Source organism: Balearica regulorum, chromosome 2, assembly GCF_011004875.1.
Source record: "Balearica regulorum gibbericeps isolate bBalReg1 chromosome 2, bBalReg1.pri, whole genome shotgun sequence".
Taxonomy (NCBI): domain Eukaryota; kingdom Metazoa; phylum Chordata; class Aves; order Gruiformes; family Gruidae; genus Balearica; species Balearica regulorum.
In genome coordinates, this window is record NC_046185.1 from 1,495,045 (window position 1) to 1,514,524 (window position 19,480).

A 19,480-nucleotide genomic window follows, 5' to 3' on the forward strand; every position below is an offset into this window, starting at 1 on the left:
CGGAAGAAGGGCTGAGCGTTGTGAGTAGCGTGGAAAAGCCATTAGAAACCCGAGCTGGGGACACGGCCCTGGGATTAGTCGCACACGGTTTGTTTTCTTTATTAAGTATCTTTTTGCCGTGGAGCCAATAGACGTGGTCTGGTACAATGATTGACTTGGAGGTCGGTGCTGGTGAGAACACCGGGGAGGTGGCGCATCCCAATCCTGACACCCAGCTGGGACCACGGCACTGTTTCCTCCGCAGGGATTTGTAACCGGTCCCTTGGGTGTCCCACTGGGAAGAAACAGCCACGTTTCTTGGCTTTTCCCCAAAATAACATCATTTCCCAGCATAGCAGCATTGCCGCCGGCTGCAAGGGTGCTGCATCCATGTGGTTTTTTTGAGGTCAAGGCTCTTTTTTCTGGCTCTTCCCCTTCCCAAGTCCATTTTGTGCTGGGAACCGCTATATGGGAGCAGATCTCCCATCCTTGGGCAGAGGCTCTGAAGAGTTGCCACCCTGCCAATAATTAGCACTAATCAACTGAAAGCAGGTTTGTAATTAAGAGGAGGTTTGCAGGTTGTCACCATCATTGCATGGATGGAGATCTGGAGGTGGTGGTGGACAAGAAACCTCCCAGCGTACAGTAGATCTGATGTACCATCAGGCCAACTTGCCGTCAAGTGAGATCGGTGCTGTTGAACTAGACCTGGCCCCAGCTATAAGGATGATACGGGAATTACTTCATGTTGATGTCAATCAGAAAGGTGATCTCAAAGCTTGAGAGTCCATCCCTCCCAGGTTTGCTGCCCGATATTGTTTGAAACGTGAAATTCTGGGGTTTTGCCCTTGCTTTCCTTGGGATCCGCTTGTTGGGATCTGCCAGAGTTGTGTAATTCCTGGGCAGGCATCTTCATCCATCGCTATCCATCCGTATTAAGGATTGCTTCAAGCAAAGCGTGTGGGGAAAAAGGGAATGAGAAGATAAACCATAGGGGTTTGCAAGTCTTGTTCATGCAGGTGGTCTCTGAGCTGAAAAAGGGGGTGATGTCATATAGAAACTTCTTACAAAAGAATTGAATGGAGATTATGGCTTTTTTAATGAATTCTCAGTGGAAAAGCAGTGTTGTTGCCACACTGTCCGCCTCCCTCCGTTGAGCCAGTGTCCATGTGTCCATCTGAATTCCTGGCCCTCCTGCTGCTCAACACCATCCCCAACCTCCAGCAGACGAGCTCCTTGCTCCGCTGCCGACTCCAGCGATCGGCCCCGGGCGGCAGAGCTGCCGAACCCTTCTGCCCTTTTGCGGAGAGAGCTCCAAAGGCTCAGCGGGGCTGCCGCCTCATCCCAAAGGTCAACGTGGGGAGCTGCTCCCATGCGCCCCCAAAGTCAAGTTGCATTAAAAGGGCAGGAGCTCATCTACATCCCGCACCATCGAATGCTTTCTGGATCGCTGGGTGTTGCTGTCACGGTGTTGGGAACACTCAGGGATTAGAGAGAGGCTGTTCCCTCTCCCTTCCCCCATCCAACGTTCCCAGCTACCTAGATGGAAATACATCCGAAGGTGTCTCTTCTGCCCTGCTTGCACTCTTTCTGCCTTTCCTGATGCCAAGAACTTCTCTTTCCCAGTAGAAAGCCTTGTCCAGAGGAAGCTGTGGAGCACTGCCATCATCTCCCTCCTGCTGCCACAGCTGGTGGCTGCAGGGACAGCTGTGAATGTTGCTGCTGGGAGCCACCACAGTGCCAGGCTGGGAGCACAGAAGCGCTTTTAGGGGTGAACATCCTGATGCCATCATTTTGCCAGTGCTGTGCCTTGGCCACGTTAAGCCTCCCTGGACAGGAGAGTGTCAGCCAAGCTCATTCCCAAGCTTCAGGCAGAGCTGCTTGAGCTCCAGCCTTGGGCCACCTTCGTCAGGAGGGTAGTTCGGGCAGTGATCCCAAAATAAGTCCTAAAAAGAGCGTACTTCGTTCCTGATCTTCCATGGTCCTGCCCAAGTTCAGCCATGTCTGGGACAATGCAGCCCTGTGTCCTCTCCAAAACCAGCTTCTTCAGCCCAGTTAACCTCTTTGGGACCTCCCAGCATCACCAGCTTGGGGGTAGATCATTGCTGTTAAGACTTTGGTTGTTTGGGTCCATAAAATCAAGCACTTGGAAGTTGGTGGGTGTGTAGGGTCTCCCAGAGGAGAGTATTATTTTTAGTTGTATTTTGGCATGGAATAGTATTTTGATATAGAGAAGGAAGCACCACCACATCCTTCTCTTCTTTTAGCAGTGTTGGTGCCACTTGAAGGAGCCCAGCTCTAGGAACCCCTCGTGCTCCCCACGAGGCTTTCACTGCCTTTCCCAACGTTCCTCTCTTTTTCCTTCGCAGTGCAAGAAGAAGCACACGCTGGTTTGCCCCGACTTTGCCAAGAAAGGCGTCTGCCCCAGGGGTGCCCACTGCAAGCTTCTGCACCCACAGAAGAAGCGCCACCCAAGAGAGGCTGAAGATGGGGACCACGGCGACCCGCCCTCCAAGTGGAGACGGCTCTGGGAGGAGATGGGCAGGTAGGAGAGAGCAGAAGAAACTCACTTTGCTGTTCTTAAACAATTTTCTCCCTAGCTTGCGCTGGATGTTTCCTCTTCCAGGCATGTATCTGTCTGTGTGCTGGTTTATTTTAAAATGTTGCTGATGTGGGTCATGGTGCCTTCTTCACAGAGCCACCATGGGCAATAGGGTTGGGCAAGGTCCATGCTTGAGGGAGAGGTCTCCAGGTAGAGCTGAGGGAGAGGAAAGAGAAGATGATAGCTTGCATTTTGCTATCCAGCGTGAGCTGTTGGAGTGTGGGTATCTTCACCCTTAGAAATGTGCTGTCCAGGGCTTCGGCACCTCAGGTATCTCTGAGGCTTTTGTAGACCTTCCTCCTGGGAGATGGAGGAGCCCTGATGGAGACTCTGCTGCTGAAAGTGAGTACAGCTTACCCATAGCTCTGTGGGAAACTGGAAACCATCATCCCTCTTCCTCACCTCTGCAGTGGAGAGCAAAGCTGAGCCCTTGGTGTGGCCGTCGGGGCTGGACTCACTGCCTGAAGAAGCAGAGATGAGGATAGGCATGGAGATACAATAAGTTTTGTAAAACTGTTTGACGCTGGCCTGGGTTCTTGGTTAATCCTTGGAAGCTCTCTGAGCTCTCTCTGATGCTTTTGGGTGCTGGGATGGAACTGCAGGCTGATGATGGTTGGTCCTCGTCCTCACAAGGAGACAGATTTTCTTGAGCTTGGCACATCTTTGCCTTCCTCTACCCTCACCCCCGAGCCCTGCCAGTAGATGACTACATCCCAATGTAATTAAAACTAAAGCCAAATTGAAATTTGGCTTTAAAAACCAAATCTAAAAGTCATGGTTAGCGGGAGGAGAAAATACCAGCTGGGGTGCTCGGCTCCTCTGCGGCTCTTTGCAGCAGGACGTGAGGGTGAAGGTGGGATGGAGACGGGGAGACCTGGGAGCTGTGCCGGTCTGGTCCATGCTCTTGCCTGGTCTTGGGCCTCATCCTGGCCCTGCCTTGTAAGGTAGCAGAGGGGGATGAGCGGTCAGCGGGCTCTCCGAACTTATCCCGGATGACAGAAGAGCCTTGGAATGACACCCAGCTCACATCCCCGGTGTGAACGAGGTGTAAAATAGCTCCTTGCTCTTTTTAGGTAAGGAGGTATGAGCACAGGGCTGGGCGGTGGGGAGGCACCCCCCCTCCCTTCCTGGCATCCTCCGCAGGGAAGAGAGCTCTCCCGAGCTTGGAAGCTGCTCAGGAGGGGGTTTTTTTTTATTCCTTTATTGGCACCGTCATCGGAGATGTCGAACGGTCTGGAGTGTCACGTTAGCTGGGCTCAGAGGAGGGCGGCAAGGCTGGGGCTGAGCCAAGCCCAGCGGGGCATCTTCAAGCCATCCCTGCTCCCTACACCCTCCATCTCCCTTCTCCTCCTCTTGCTCTGCCTGTCCGGCACCTGAAGGGGATCCCAGCACCTCCGCGAGCATCTGAGAGCTGCAGGGAAGCGCAGGGCAGGGAATCCAGCTGGGGAGTGAGAAACTCCAGCTGAATCCGAGCTGGCTCCCGGGAAATCAGAGATACGTGGCAGCCTGGGATGGAGCCCGGAGAGCCTCTGTGTGCGGCTCTCGTGGTTCACCCAGCCTCTTCCATTGCATGTGATGCCATGCCCAGCATTGCCAAGTGGGATAATTTTATTTTTCCTTATTATTTTTCCCATGTGCCTCCTGCAGGAATGATCCAGCTCAGCTCCACGATGATGGAGAAATGCCCGGACCCTCCAGTGCAGAGCAAGATGTAAAGTTTTGGAAAGAGATGGACACCTCGCCAAGCAGCAAGCTGCAAAAGCTGCCGTCCTTCATCTCCCTCCAGTCCTCAGCATCCCCTGGTGACCAGGACTGCGAAGTGGAGAAGGATGAGGACGAGCCGGAGGACAAGCCAGGTAGGAAGCGCTTACTCTGCTTTTGCTCAAACGTGCTCCGAGCTGCTCCGATTCACCAAGCAGGAGAGTTATCCCACCTGCTGCTCTCCGTGGGTTTTGGTTGGATCAGTGTTCCTTGCGAGTCACCAAACCAGTTACACTGCGAGCTCAAACTGGGATAGCAACTGGGATTTGCATCTCTGGGGGAACACGAGCCCCTGGTTCTGCTCCCGAAACCATGTGGTAGGATTTTGTCCTCATGTTATATCATCGGTTCCTTCTTCCTTATCCTATAAATTATCCGATGATAAATCCAGTCTCGTTCCTGTGACGGAGCCGCCAGCGGTCCCCGGCAGGAGGATGTTCCAGAGGGATGCAGTGATGCTCTGCTTTATCGCTGGACCTGCAGAAGGACCTCTGGACCATCCATCGCACGTATTTCCCGGTGTGAAATAGCTTCGAAGCTTTGAAATAAAAACATCCTTGCTGGAAGGTGGGATGGAGTGTTTGCAGCTTGCAAGTTCGAAGGAAGAGCTGCATTAGTCTGAGGTGATCTGCTTTGCTTTTTTATTAAAAAGCAGGGGAATAGGCTTTAGAAGTTAGTAAAATTTTTGGAAAATGCAGTTCTAGGATGAGCAAAACTTATGAATTCTGACATGCGAGAGCAATGAGTTTCTGCCTTGACTTTTTTTTTTTTATTATTTTTGGAAAAGTTCAGGGAAATGTTTCAACTGTTTGAAACTGAACTGACTGTGGGGAAAAAAAAAAAAGCAGGAGAAAATTGTTGAAGCGATGAGAAGAAATGTCTTTTTTTATCTGCAAAGCAGCTCATGATGGAGGTTAGCTGCATTTCTGCTTCTCCAACTTTTTCCTTAGTTCCTCCTCTCCTAATTAAGCTCCTGCACTGGAAAATCCCTTAATCACCAGCAGCTCTGTGGGATGGGACAGGACTTTGCCGCACTCTGGGGATGCATCCGCAGGAGCAGAGGTGATGGAGGTGGCGAGGCAGAGGTCGTGCCTGGTCCTTCTCAGTGCTGGGTGGGAGGTTTTTGTCCGGACAATGCTTCACGCTTTGCTTTTCATCTCCCGTCCTTCACTGGAGGGATGTGCAGCAGCTGCATCTCCTGAGCACCATCACAGAAAGGGGGACAGCGTCTGGCTCAGAAATCAAAATATTTTGTGGCAGTAATGATGAAATCCTCGCCACCAGCTCGGCTGGCACAAGACGTGGCTCTGTATGAACCGAAGGGCTGGAGCATCCCTCCCCGTCTTCGATCCCGTGCCTCTTCTGATTGAGCGTGCGGCCAGAGCAGGATCCCAGTGGGAGAAGGGATGAATTCCGTGCCAAAAGCTGGGCTGGGGCGTTTGCCCGGTCATCCGTAAGCGGGTGCCGAGGATCTGCAAGGCTTTGCCTGGCTCGACCACGAAGCGCTTTGAGCCAGGAAGGGTTTAGATGCCTTAACGCTGTCGGAAAGAAAATTCCCAGGATTAACAACATATTCCTGAAGTCACAGGCGAGCGCGTGCGCTGTCGAACCGCATCGCGGTGGAGACAGCGAGGGACTGTTCCGGCTGGGAAAGCTCCTCTCCGTGACGCAGGGTAAAGCACTCAGCTTCCCTTTCCAGGGATTTCTTCCCCCCGCACGCCTCCCTCCTTCCCTCTCCTTGGCCCTGGTTCAACTCCCTTTTGATCTCGGCGGTGGGGCCAGGGAAGTGCTCCCAAAGCAGCGGCTTAATCGGGTTTTTTTATCTCTGCGATGAAGACAGATCGATTAATCCACGGACAAGAAAGCTGTTGAAACGCCTTGGATTGCACTTGGCAGCCTGGAATAACTTAGCTGAGAGGGCAGAAGCATCATCCTGGCAACGAGGGCATCCTTTTCCTCTTAACTCCGGTTTGCACGTTCAGGGGAGGACGATTTCCAGGTGTTTTGGGTGGGAGGATGAGTCGAAGGAGTTGGTTTAGTCCAGGGATGTTGGGAGGGAGGCTGCGGGGAGCTAGCAGGTCGGGGTTGGGGCACGCATCCCTCCGTGCTCCTTCGCCTTTGCCTGGGGAGCACGTGGCATCGGGAAAGCAGATGCTGGAGGATCCATAGGAGAGGAAAACTGGGCAGAAATTGCAGATGGCTGTAAAATCATCTGATGATGAAGCGGTTTCCGTGCCAAAGGGATGCAGCGATCGCGCGCGGTGAGTCCGGGCGCGAGCGTGTTGTTCAGTGCCCGGGTTTGCCCGTGCCCGGTGTTGAGGTGCGCTCGGTAATTAAAGTCTCGTCTCAACACACAAACGAAGGGGCTTGGGGGCACAGCAGCAGCTGGGGACCCCTATAACCTAATAAGAGAAAAGGAGGCCCGACCACTAACGAGCCATCATCTCAGGAGGACACAGGATGAGGCCATTGATGCTGCTAAAGGGCCAAATGTTTCATGGTGACCAAATCACCAGGACTTAGGAAACTGAGGTGCTGTTTTGAGCTGAGCTGGTGGTCAGGATGAGTCCTTGCTTAGCTCTAGGTAGTAGCTGGTGTCTGCAGTGGGGTTTGGGGGGGTACGCCTTCCCCGCTGCAGCCTTTGTACCGAGGATAATACTCGGTTTCTGCTTGTAAAGCCTGAAGGTGACACACAAATTGGTGGGTTAGTAAATAAGGAGGAGGACAGGTTATTATTACGGAGTGAGCTGAATTGCCTGGTTAAATGGTCACAATTTGAGAAAATGCCCTTTTAATACTGGCAAATGCAGGAAGAATGAAGAAAAACGCCAGCTCCATGTGTGGGAGGGATGGAGCGAGGTTTGGAGATGACCTTTAAGGACCAGCATGGGCAACAGCATCAGCCTGCTGGGTCTCGGTGGGGGTCTGCAGCCTCTGGTCTTGGGATATAGAAAAAGTGGACTGGAAAGGAGTGATGTGGTCTGCACGTGTGATGTTGAGTCTGCTGCTGTTGTCCTGAGGGGAGGGTTCCCAACCTGCAAGAGGAGCCTTGTAATTTGGGGTCGGAGGAATAATTTGAGAGCGCTGGTGCTTTCCGAGCATCCTCCGAAAAGCCCATCCGTGCGGCACGGGGAGAGCAAACCGCTTCCAGCCAAGCATCCTAACCAGGAAGGGTGGGCTTGGTGGCATTCCATCCTTCACCTCGTTGTGTTCTCCATCCGGGAGGGCAGAGCCAGAGGGAGCACGGGCTCCCCTACCCCTCTGACACCCGTTTCCAGGTAATGGGCTTTTCCATATTTCACCTTCCAGTTAAATAGCCTGCGCTGGAGCCTAACTGGCCTCCCCGCGCTAATTGTAAGCAAGCGCACCAATGCAAACCATTCCAATCGAGTGCTAATTTAATTAGAAAGCACCCATTTTAGTTAATTTGTTCGAGAAGATCACTGAAAACTCCTGGAGAGAACAGATGTTCCCCTCTCCCCCGATGAACATTCAGGGGTTTGTAAATGGCTCCACTCAGCCTTGTTTAGGAGAGAAAAGAGGATTTTATAGCTGCAAACGACCCTTTCTGTAAACATTTTACAGCTCTCTGCACGTTTGAGTGACGATAAACCCCTAGCAACTCGGCGGGCTGCAAATTTGCGACCATACGGCTATCATTTTATTGTCATATTTCACGGTCGTAACGTTAATGGAAGATGCTCGCTACAGTCTTTTTTAACGGCTCCGCTGAGCACGCTCAAACGCTTTGGCTTTGGAGGAATTCGTGGAGGTGCAGCGCTTCTGGGTTTGTTTACAGCTTTCACTTCTGGAGGAATAACTTTGAAAACACAAATCCCCCTCCTTTCTCCGCTGGGCTGGACCTGAGCTTGAGAGCTGCCTCCAACGGGGCATGAGACTGCGGGGATGGGCCACCACTTGGTGCCAGATCCTGATCCAACCATTCCCAGCTCCTAGAATTTAAGAGAAAGCCGGTGCTGCCAGCCCTCCACGTGGATGTGTCTGGTCCTCCTTGGCTGTGCCGAGGGTCCCGTGGGGTCTCCATTGCCTGCAGCATCTCCTTTAACACTACTTCTGCCACCAGCTCTTTGATCCAAAACTTTTATTTCAGCAGCCGGGTGAGGAAACCAACCCTTTTGATCAATGTGAGCCGGTGGCAGAAGATGCCCTGGAGCCTCCCAAAGAGCATCTGTGTGGTTAGGGATGAAGGGGGTCCCAGGATAATAGGAGCTGGCATCTGCTGTCAGCTTTGACCCTGGTGGGACTTGGTTGGTGCAGTTTGTTCCTCTTGGTAGGGTCATGGAGGAAACGTTTTTGTGGATAAAATACAGGGAACAGGTTTCTCTGTGCGGTCACAAACATCCCCTTGTACATCCATTGCTCCAACCCCGACCATCTTGGTGGCCTCCACTGAACTCACTCCAGTATGTCCGTGTCCTGTACTGGGGAGCCCACAGAACTCCAGGTGTGGTCTTGCAAGTGCTGGATATTTTGATAGTGCTACTAAATTAGCCCGATCCTGAAAAGCACTGCTAATGAAGCATTTAGTGCAGACCTCAGTGCTGAACTCAGACTTCATGACAAATCTGAAGCCTTTTGTTTATCTGGGGGAATAATTTTTTATATAGTTTTCTTATATCGATCCATTATCCCTTGTGCACCTCCATGGAGATTCTGGCTCCATCTTCAACCACCTTTAGGTAACTGAAGACAGAGATTATTTGAGCACAGTTGAAGACAGCAATACAGCAATTCCCCATTAGTCTTCTCTTCTTCAGACAGAACCCCCCCCCCCCGCCCCAGTTTTGTCTCTTCCATCTCAGTTACCTTCAGGAGGCATCTGAGCCATCTTGGGCTTCTCTGAGGATCTTAAGTCTTGGCTGGTGGGTAGCAGAGGTCTTGGCCTTCCTGGCAGGGGTTGTTGCCTCTTTTTGGAAAGGACTTTGGCCATGATGAAGTCATGGGCCAATGGCTGCACCTGCAGCTGCTCCACCTCCATGGCCTCTTCTTTGGGTGGGACCACCTCCATGGCCTCTGGATCTCCTGTGACTTGGCTGAGGGAATCTGTTCTATCCTACACAGTCTTCCTTTCTGCTCCTCCTCTATATATTCCTTCTCCAGGTTCCCTCCATTGACTTGTCATTGACATCACCCGCTTTCTGAGCAGGGTCCTGATGGGTCTCCCCCACTGCTGCTGGGGATGTTATGGCCAACTGTTGTCAGGCCTTTCTTGGAGAGTTGGTCACTGGAATGGACCTCTCTTCCCCAGAGTCTGGCCTAGGTGCTGGAGAAGCTCTTTCCTGGGTTTCCCAACTTTTGAGGAACCTGCTTGAAGTTCTTCTGCTTGAAGATCACCCAAAGGTTGGCAATAATTCCTTGATTCTGCTGTACCCCTGCTTGCTCCATGCCTCCTGGGTGCTCACAGCAGCAAGAAACTCAGCAGCGTGTGGAGCCAGATCAGTGTCCCATTTAATAAGGGCTGTGGGACAGTGGATGGTGAGGTGGCTTGTGACATCTCAGGGGCGCTGTGATGTATGCCTAGCTTGGTCATCCACCAGGTTGGGAAGAGTGAGGGGGGCGATGGGTTGAGAGCTGCTTTGCCTTGGGTTATTCCCATGTGGCTTTTCACTTGCAGAGAGCCAGACGGCTCCACAGGGCTGCTTCTCGTCCCCTCGTGGGTCCCTGGGGCGGATCAGACTGCTGGGAAATGGTTGCAGATCATCTGAGATCTTCAGTCACAGTAATTTTAGCCTCTGCAGGCAAGAGCAGCAACTGAAATCTTTAAAGGAACAGGGATTTTAGCAGGAGAATGGTGTTTGACCTCTGCGTGCCTCGGTTTCCCCATTTGACATGCTCTCCTAACTAGCAAGAGCTCTGGAGCTCTGTTGGTGGTTTGCAGGTGGCTTGGGGAGCTGCAGGGTGGAAGCAGCTGGGAGGGCTGAGGGAGAGCTTAGGATGAGTTTCAGGCATGAGAGGAGCAGATAAACCATCTTCTTTGTGTTTCGGGGCTAGCTACATGATCTCCACACGGGTGTGTGGCTGCCAGGGTGCTGCATCCGTGTGCCGATGCCGGGGCCGTTGCATGTCACGTGCCATCTGCTCGCTGACGTGGCAGAGGTGTTGCGGCGGAGCAATCTGGTGCCCCATGGGCCCTCCATGACAGAGGTCTGCTAGAGCAGATGCCATGAAGGCTTCTGCTGCGAGAGCTTCTCCCTCTCCCCAGGTACCTCTGTGGGCCCCTTGTTCTGCTCTGGTGGCCAGTCAACTCAGGATCCACGTGGCAGGACCTTTTCCTCAGTCCCTGTGGAGATGCCACCAGTGTGTACGGGATGACCATGCCGCAGTCATCTTCCTTCCCATGCAGCCCTGGGCCATTTTCAGGTCCAAGTCCAGCTCTTAGGATTATAGGACGGAAGGGACCCGGGGAGGTCATCGAGTCCAACCTCCTGCTCAAACCTGTCCAATCTCAACATTAAGGTCCAGCTCATCATGTCTATGCTGGTGATGGCTGAGAAGTCAAGGACACGTGTGTGGGGGTGTGTCCCTTGGCAGAACTTCTTAGGAGACAGGTAGGACATAGCAAGAGTAGGCGAAGGCACGTTGATGGTCATGGGGAAAGCTCGTGGGAGTTACAGGACCTCCCAGATCCTCAGGAGATGATACCAGGGGGACAAGGACAAACTAAAGAGAGGAAGGACATCAGGACACCAAGCCCTGAAGTCTGCAGGGAAAGGAAAGGGAGTTAGGAGTGTGCTTGATGGACCTTGTTGTCCTTAAATCAGCCTTCCCATCACTGCCTTCCCCTCAGGTCTTCTGCTCTCGTAGGATAATTCAGCAGGAGCAGGAAATCTCCATCTTCCTTCCTGATGGTACCTCTGAACCCTCCCTGTCTCATGGCTCATCAGTCAGGAGGGCTCTGGGGCAGTGTGGACCTTCGTGGTACCTTCCCGGTTCTTCTCCTGGCACTTTGGAGACCTTTCTTGTCATGGAGAGGGTGATCCATGCAGCTAGCAGGTGGTGATGGGATGCTCCTGTGCACACTCTGATCTCCCTACCTTTGCTGTCTCATCCTGCTGCAGGTGGATGCTTCCCTCCCCCCCGGTCAACGCACGCTCCGTCGGGCGTGCAGGGAGAGTTTAATTAGAGAGCATCAAAACTCTTTCATAACTGAATTAACAAACCTCTAATAGAATTGCTTTGTCTGATGCAAAAATCTATCGAGCTGCAGGTAGCGGGCTGCACCCATCCCTCGAGCAGGGCACCGCGTATCAGTCTAATTGGTTTCCTGTTAATGGTCCGGATCTGCTCGGGTCGTTAGCAATTGCATCTTCTCCTCCTGAGTCAGCAGATCTTTACGGTTTTAGGGGCTGTTTGGTGGGGGGGTCCTTGCAGTAGAGGAGGTTTAGGTTGCTTTCATCCACCCTGGATACTGGTTTCAGACATCTTCTTGGTCGTGGGTCCTTCCTTACCAGCCTGGAGAGACAGACGGGTTGGTACTCAGGCTGGTGGACCTCACCAAGGGGACTCCCTGGTGGACCTTGCCCATCCCTCTGCAGGGATGCCTTACATCTGGTAGGCATTGCCTCCATGCCTCCATCCTTCCATCTCCATCCCCTGCTAAAGCCCTGATCCTGCTGCAGGACACCATCAGGCTTGGGGTACCATCAGACTTTGGGGTGCTGCAGATAACATGGATGTTGTTGAAGGCTGCGGTTGGATCTCCTCGTGTCATGGTGGCTCTGAGAAGGTCCAAAAGTCAGAAAATTCACTAATGTTTAATTTTCTTATTGCAAAGTGGCCAATTTAGTTGAAACTTCCAGTAAACCCGATGAGTGCTGTGACTTTTTCTAATTGGCCTCTCGCTCTGAATCAGAATCATCGCTGCTTAGCCCACAAAAGGCCGTCGAAAATCCTCTTCTCTGATTTACTTTCCGCCTGGACCGAGCCGCCTGCACGTTTCCAATCCTCTTCCCTGATTGATTCGCAGGTGACTTTCAGACCTGCCAAGTCTCACTCCTTTGCCAGGACAGAAATCTGCTTCTTTCATACTAATTTTTTTACCCATTTTTAAGGTCTTGTCCGCCTGCGATGGAGGATCTGAAGAGCAGGCCTTTTAGACTTGGTTCAGGGTTTCTGAAGACCCCTCTCCTTCCGACCACTGCCACTGCACAGCCCTGTTGTTGCCCCCCTGAGTTATTTAGTGACCTGAAAACTGGAGATGGAAGAGCCCTCTGAGACAGTGAAATCCTGTCTTCTGGATAAGCTTCAGCTCACCAGTAAAAGAGAGGTGTGGTGTTCAGCATACATCTGTCATGGCCATGTCAACGTGTACCACCAGACCACAAAGCATCTCTGCCATGCCTGCACCCCGACAAAGCCCCTCTCCCACAGCTGTAACTCGTGGCTGTCTTTCTCATGTCTTTTTTCCTCCAAAAAGAAGGAATTAAGGAGAAGAGATGTGGAGAGGACATCCTGGCACAGATGTCCTGCTCTGCAAGTGTGGCAGGAGATGGGCACTGCCGGGCAGTGGCAGGACATTTCCTCCAGCACATCCCTGCTTCAGACATCCCGATTAGGAAGGAAAAAATAATCTGAGCACTTTTGCTTCTGGAAAAAGTTTCTGCCAACTTCCCAGCCTTGATATTTCCCTCTTGAGGGGCAGAAGGTTTGGACGGAACAGCAGCAGGGTGAGGTTTTGGTGCAGGTTGTCTCACCGGATGGATTTGGTGTAGGATTGAGCTGAGGAGATCCAGTCCTCTGGCTGCTTTTTCCATGTGAAAAATCATTTATGGAAAATTCTAGGGCTTAGCCCGTGCCGCTGGCCTTTCCATCCCACCTTCTGTTCTCGGGCTTTATTAAAAAATCGTAATTTTAATTTCTTTTAAAAAGGCAACTCCCAACCTAAGTTTTCTCTGGGAGCCAACTCAGACGAGCGCTTTCGCTGCAAAAGGAAAAGCCATTTCCAAAACAGATTCAGTCTCTGGGAAAGGGTTAAGGGATATTTTTCCTTCGGGAATGGGGGGGAAAAAGTGCATGTGGACTTTGGGGGATTTCTTCCAAATGGTGAGTGTTAAACATCGAGCATCCGGCAGGGAGATGCTGGGATGCATCTCGGCGCTCTGAGCCATCGGGTGGAAACTTTTGCATCCCCTTTGCTGTGTTAATAACCGGAGCGTTTGCTGGTTGGCCGTTAAAACAGCTGAGAATTGCAGCCACCTCGTTAGCCCGCTCTCCTTCGGGGATGGGATTATTTTTTTTATTTTGGGGCCGTTTCCTGCGGGGCTGGCTCTTAGGGAAGCTCTGAGGCCCCTGCCTGGAGGGGTGCGGGGGAAGATGAAACCCCTCAGCAGCATCAGGAGAGCGATGGAGATCAAACATCCCATCGGGCTGGAGGTGGGTCGGGAAGGGAAAACATCGATACAACCAGCCTTCCCTCCAGCAAAGCTTTTTATAGTCAGATGGTGGAGTTTGGAAAGCCGCAAGCGAGTCGTCTTCCCCTGCATCCCCTGGCTTTGGGGCTTGGGCATCTTCCACCCGTGATGGGGGGCATCTCCACCTGCCTCCCACCCTCGCAGCTTGGGGAGAAAAGCAATTTTTAAACCCTCTGCGATCAGGAACGGTGGGTAAGGAGAGGATTTGGGGACAAGGACCAGACCCACCTCCTTTTATCCCCCATCCAAGGGGATTCCCCACCTTTAAATCCCTTTAAATCCCCCTGTATCAGCATCTGGATGAAACAAATTTTAACTTTCCCGTCGGGTGCAGCTGGAGCAGCTCGACTCGGCAGCGTCTGGGGGAAGGCCAGGTTTTATTGAAAAATATAATGGTGCCACCTGAAGCGTGATTTACTGCACTGTCCACTCCTCGGACTTGATAATATATTTCTATTAGATTTCCTTCTTTTCTCTCCCTTCTCCTCGCAAAGAGTGGCAAGTTTCTCCATCTGCCTGACACCTTCTTAGGCTTAGGCAAAATAAATGTTGATTTTCATCAGGAGGAAGAGCGCTGGAAGTCCTAATTCTCCGGCGAGGCTGACAAGCTCAGCAAAAGCCGCCCGGCTTTCGACGGAGAGCTTGTGATCCAGCCCCGGTTCTTCTCTTTGGAAGCAGTTCAATCATCGTAATGAAAAAGGGGTTTCTTAGCCCGGCTTTCGCTAACTAGAAATTATATACCTGGTTCCTGGAAGATGGATTGCGTGGCTGCCGAAATGCAGAGGAGAAAGGAGGGGGAGAGAGTGAAGGCGCGCGAGATGCAACCCAAGATTGATCACGCCATTTGCAGGATCTCCCATGCACAAAAGCGGAAAATATATTTTCGTTTGCTGGGGTGGGTTAAGTGACACCCCCCGTTTTCCCCAGGTCCCGTCCCCCCCCCCTCCCCGCCCCTGGCTTTCGTGACGGGGTGTTTTGGGATGCGGTATTCACCCGTCCCCAGCTGCTCCCCATGAGGTGAAGCATCCGCTGCTCCGTCCTTTCCAGGAGCAGCATCTCCCTCCATCCAAGAAACTGGACCGGTTTAGTCCTTTTACAATCTATTTTGGTTTTATTTCACTTTTGCCCTCCTCGATTTTTTGAAATTAGTCGTGGATGCTCTGAAAGCATCTCAACTCCGTACAACCCCGTACCAAAGTCAGGAAGCTAATTACGGCCGATTTAAAAATCACCTTTTTTTTTTTCCTCCCCCAAAAAAGAAATCTATATTTCTACTTCTGTAATCATATTTGCTTTGAATTGCAAAGCCTGGGTTTCGTGCCGCTGCATGGATATTAACTAACGAAGTTTCCTCGAGGGGGAATTGAGCCGTTTCCACTGTTCTTGTTGGACCGGGGCCGCAGTCGCTGGCAGGGCGGGAATGAGTCGATGCTGATTTTGACCCCTTGGGGGGGTTGATGGGCAGCGGCTCTGCTGGACCCTAATTACAGCAACCGAGGCAGGATTTGGAAATCCCAGGCTGGAAAAAACCATCTGGTTCGATACCGAAAGGGATACCCGGGGTCAGCTGGAAGATGAGGAGGGTGGTCAGAGGCTGAGCAGGGTGCAATGGGCGTCCGCTCGGTGTTGCCGTTCCCCAAAGTCAAATTCGGCTGCGTCACCGGTGACTAATAGCCGAGTCCTTCGTGGCTGCTGTGCAGCCCTCTGATGTATGGGTGTTATATTAAGGGTGGAAAGGTGCTAAATGAGCCCTCTTTATTTTACATAAATTAGCTCAAAAGCTATGTATCACTGCCACGGTGGCTTAGACTCCGAGCAAGTTTGTTTACCCAAGTTTAAAAGGAATGAAAAACTCTTGGTGGCTCCCCGTTGTCAGATGTTGCTTGGGGTCCTGACCCCTCCTGCGTCCCCTGCCCCAAGGCTGCTCAAAGGTGCCCATGGTCCCACCTCCCCGTTGAGCATCATCGTTGGGAAGTGCGATGCGGAGCACCAACACTGGGGTTTTGCAGAAACATGGGCGAGTTGTGTGCAGTTCATCCAGAACATCTGCATCTGGATGGGGTTTGGCCTGGGTTCCCTCCAGCTCCTCCATGACCTTCTCCACCTCCTGTAATCCCAAGCAAGAAGGGACTTTTCCCACTAAACCTCATTGCTCAACAAGTTTTTGGAACTCTTTTCTGGGAAACCTCCTCCTTTTCCCATCCACATTCATCTCAGTGTCTTCTCCTTGCCCAAGTGGCCACCACGCTCTTGCCCACCTCTTAGTCTGGCAAGGAAACCCCTGTAACCACCTCTCCGCACCGTTCAGGGAGGGAAAACCAGGAGAAACTCTTCAGAAAGTCACGTGCAACATTGTGGTTGAAATGCAGGAGGACTTCATGCCATCCACCCCGTCCATGAGATGTGCCTGGACTCATCCTGCAAGGAAGTCACCTCCCAGAAGCGCTTCAGGGGGCTTTGCTTTATACGAGCATCTGGGACCCTCTTTGGGGGAGGCAGAATGCTCCAGCAAGCAGAAATCATCATCCAGAGCATCTTGGGGGGGGATGCTGGGGGTGGCTGAAAGGTTTAGTCCCCAAACATTTCACCGGCATGGCCAGAGCACCGAGCATGAGTTAACCTCTTGCTTGCCGATGCTCTGCTCTTCCCTGCTCCAGCCTCAAAGCAGGTCGTGGTGTTCCCCTCGTGCTGCAATTTGAAGGTTTGGTTACTTTTTCTTTTCTTTCTCACTCGTAACTTGGGGATTTTGCAGTAGACTCGCTGCTCTGCGGTGGGAAGGGACCTGTGAATATCTCCATCCCGTGCTACTTGCAGAGGGCTGAGGGTGCTCAGGGATTTGGGGAATCTCCATCAGGGATTTGGCCACCTCCATCCCAGCCACGGCCAAGGAGGATGTCGGCTCTGGGCTCGCAGGGAGACGCGTCCCCACCACAAAGGGACCAACTCTGCCCCAAAAAGGCCGCAAGGTGGGGACCCATGTCCCCATTGCTGTGGGCTTCGGGATGGGAGGTGCAGGATGCAATTTGGTGGACTCGTTTATTTTTCTCTGTTTGTTCGCTAATTATTCCTTCTCATTGGCGATACCGAGCCTTCTGGGGCAGCTTTTACTCCTGCTGCTGTTGAAGCATGAAGTGACGGGGCTGCAGGAGCCGCAGAGGAGCGCGGGATACTCCTCCACCCGCATCCCGAGGGATTTCTGTGGGGACTCGTACCGACCTCGATGACTTTCTCCTCTTTTTTTCCTTTCTGCTCCCAGAAAGCACCAAACGGAAGAGGACTTTGCCACCGGCATCCTCCCAGGACTCCAAAAAAGCCCGTCTCGAGGAGGGTAGCAGAGGTGAGGCCGGTGGGTGCTATCGGGGTCGGGCACTGCCGGGGCAGAGGACCACCCGCATCCCCGATGCACGTACCCATCTCCGGTGCGTTAACCCACCACAGCCGGGCAAGGAGAAGTCCGGGGGGGGTGTCCAGATGTTTGTCACCCACCTTCCACCATTACCTTTTCCTTTCCTCCCTCCAGGCAAACGGCTGCAGATCAAGCCACGGCTGTGAGCAAGACTCAACTCCCGTGGCAGCCGATCAGCTCAGGAACCGCAGAGCCGGGCACGACCTGGCACCTACCTCAGGACGCCACGGCCGGATGTGGCACCCCCTTCTCCTCTTGTTTTTTTCCAGGACATCATTTTTGGCAAGGAGCCTGGTTGGCAGCGTGAGGAAGTGGGAAGCAGCTTGCTTTGAAATATTTTAATTTGCCAATAAGTTATCTTTTCGGCTGGTTTATTGAAGGTGAGTCCTGCCACCGGGCTCCTTGGATGCTCGCGGGACTGGGAAGAGGCTCACATGCCCAGCAGTCTTCTCACAGATTGCGGCTCCGCTGCTGTCCCGGACACAAGGTGACATGGGGACCTGAGGAGCTTAATGCCATCACACAATGTGCCCGCATCCAGGTCAGCCACTATATTGGGGACAAGCGTGGCCGGTGGTCGCAAGTCACCGTGCCGGGATGTAACGGGGCGTAAAGCCCCCGGCACGGCTCAGCCCTGACCTCCCTGTCCCAGGATCCCACCTGTATCCATCCCGCTCCATCCCCTTGATTTTGGGAGGAGATTTCTTGGAGCGGAGCTGTGTGCCGAGAGCATCCGTAGTGGAAATGGGTGCTGGGAGCAGCACTGAGCTCACACCAAATGGTCCTGCAGCACATCAGGATCTTCTAGTTGCACCTTGACCCCCACCTTGACATCCACCTCTCCCCCTCCCAGCAGGGGATGGGACCACCTCTTTTGGGGTTTTCTTTTTTTTTTGGGGAGTCACTCCAGATCCAGGCAGGAGCAAAGCACGGGGGGAGCATTGTGCTGAGCCGAGTAGTGCCGGCTGCGCAGCTGCCAGCACGATGGGTTTTTGCATCCGTGGGTACAATTTCCACGGGAATTTCGGGATGGTGGATGCTGTTCCCACCATGTGGATGTGATTTTGGGGACAGCTGCAAGATCTCCCCTTTCCAAGTGGTGCCGAGAGCCATGTGGGGTGGCAGGATTTGTCCATCCGCTCCCCCTCAACCGCAGCACCTTCAGGCAAAGCCTTGAGGGGAAAAGGCAACGACAAGCCCGTGGGTGAGCGCTGGGGCTCCCCGGGGACCCAGCACCCAGGTGTGCTCAGCAGTGGGGTGGGCGACGGAGCCCCCCGCGATGCTGCGGGCTCAGGTGCGTTGCGCCTCCGGCAAGGGGCTGACGGCTGCGGTTTCGCTCCCGTGGCCGGGCAGCGTTGGTCCCCCTGGGGGTGGGGGGGGGGGGGTCCCTTCCCCAGGTGAGCACCCATGGGTGCATGCACCCCGTGACGGGGTCTTGTTATCACCCCCACCCCCCTCGTCTGCAGGCTGGGGTGCTCCCCCCCCCCCCGCCCGCCTGGCTCATGGTGGGGGATTTATCGCCTGGCTCGGGTGAGCGGGACATGGCGTGCCACCAAAGGCGCGATGTCATTAATGCCTGTCACCTCCCCGGGCTCCTGTTTAAGGATGCTGAACTGGCAGCTGGGGGGTGTGGGGGGGGGTGTGTGTGGGGGGGGTTAGTGCCACTTGGAGACCAGTTTGGGGCAGCCGCGTCCCCAGCGTCCCCCCAGCCATCACAGGGACCAGCGGGTCCCCCCCTCCGGGGCCGTACTCATACCCCGGTGTGTGTACAGTGAGCTGTTTTTTAATAAAAACTTCGTCATCTCCATTGATACTGAATGTCTTTTATTAACCTGTGTGTTTTGATATGTAAATAAAGAGTGGGATGCCCGGTCGGAGCGTTGTTTTGCTCTTTTTTTTTTTTTTTTTTCAGCGATGCTGTACAAACATCTCCTCGAGGAGCTGCTAATGCTGGCAGAGGAGCCCCTGTGCTCCCCAAATCTTTCAGGGGTTTTAATTATTATAACTTCCCCCCCCCCCGCCTCTTACCCAGAGAGGATGGTTTTTCACTTGGTGTTTTCCTAAAAAAAAACTCCTCTAAATTCACCAAAAAAATCACCCTGGAGGAGACGACGATGCTGCAGGTCCCCAGGGATGACCAGTGCAGGGTGACGGTGGCCAAGAGCTTCGGTCCTTCCCGGGGTTGCGGCTCCCTAACGAGCAGGCTAACGGGGATTAAGGCTCGCGCTGCACTAATTAAGCGAAGCAATGAGTAGCTCGCTGCGAGAACCGTGGCTCTGCCGCCCACCAACGCCGCTGCTC

At 53.1% G+C, this 19,480-nt stretch overlaps 1 protein-coding gene across 2 annotated transcripts in view; it reads left to right on the forward strand.

The window, feature by feature from the left end:
• The window catches only part of ZC3H3 (zinc finger CCCH-type containing 3), a 181,411-nt gene extending 162,357 nt beyond the window's left edge, over nt 1–19,054 (forward strand). For both annotated transcript variants that reach the window (XM_075743163.1, XM_075743164.1), the window contains exons 10-13: nt 2,349–2,524; nt 4,229–4,437; nt 17,030–17,110; nt 17,294–19,054. In XM_075743163.1, the coding sequence (XP_075599278.1) occupies nt 2,349–2,524; nt 4,229–4,437; nt 17,030–17,110; nt 17,294–17,325 (498 nt within the window). In that variant the 3' untranslated portion in view covers nt 17,326–19,054. The remainder of the gene's footprint in view (nt 1–2,348; nt 2,525–4,228; nt 4,438–17,029; nt 17,111–17,293) is intronic.
• Nucleotides 19,055–19,480: the final 426 nt, after the last annotated feature.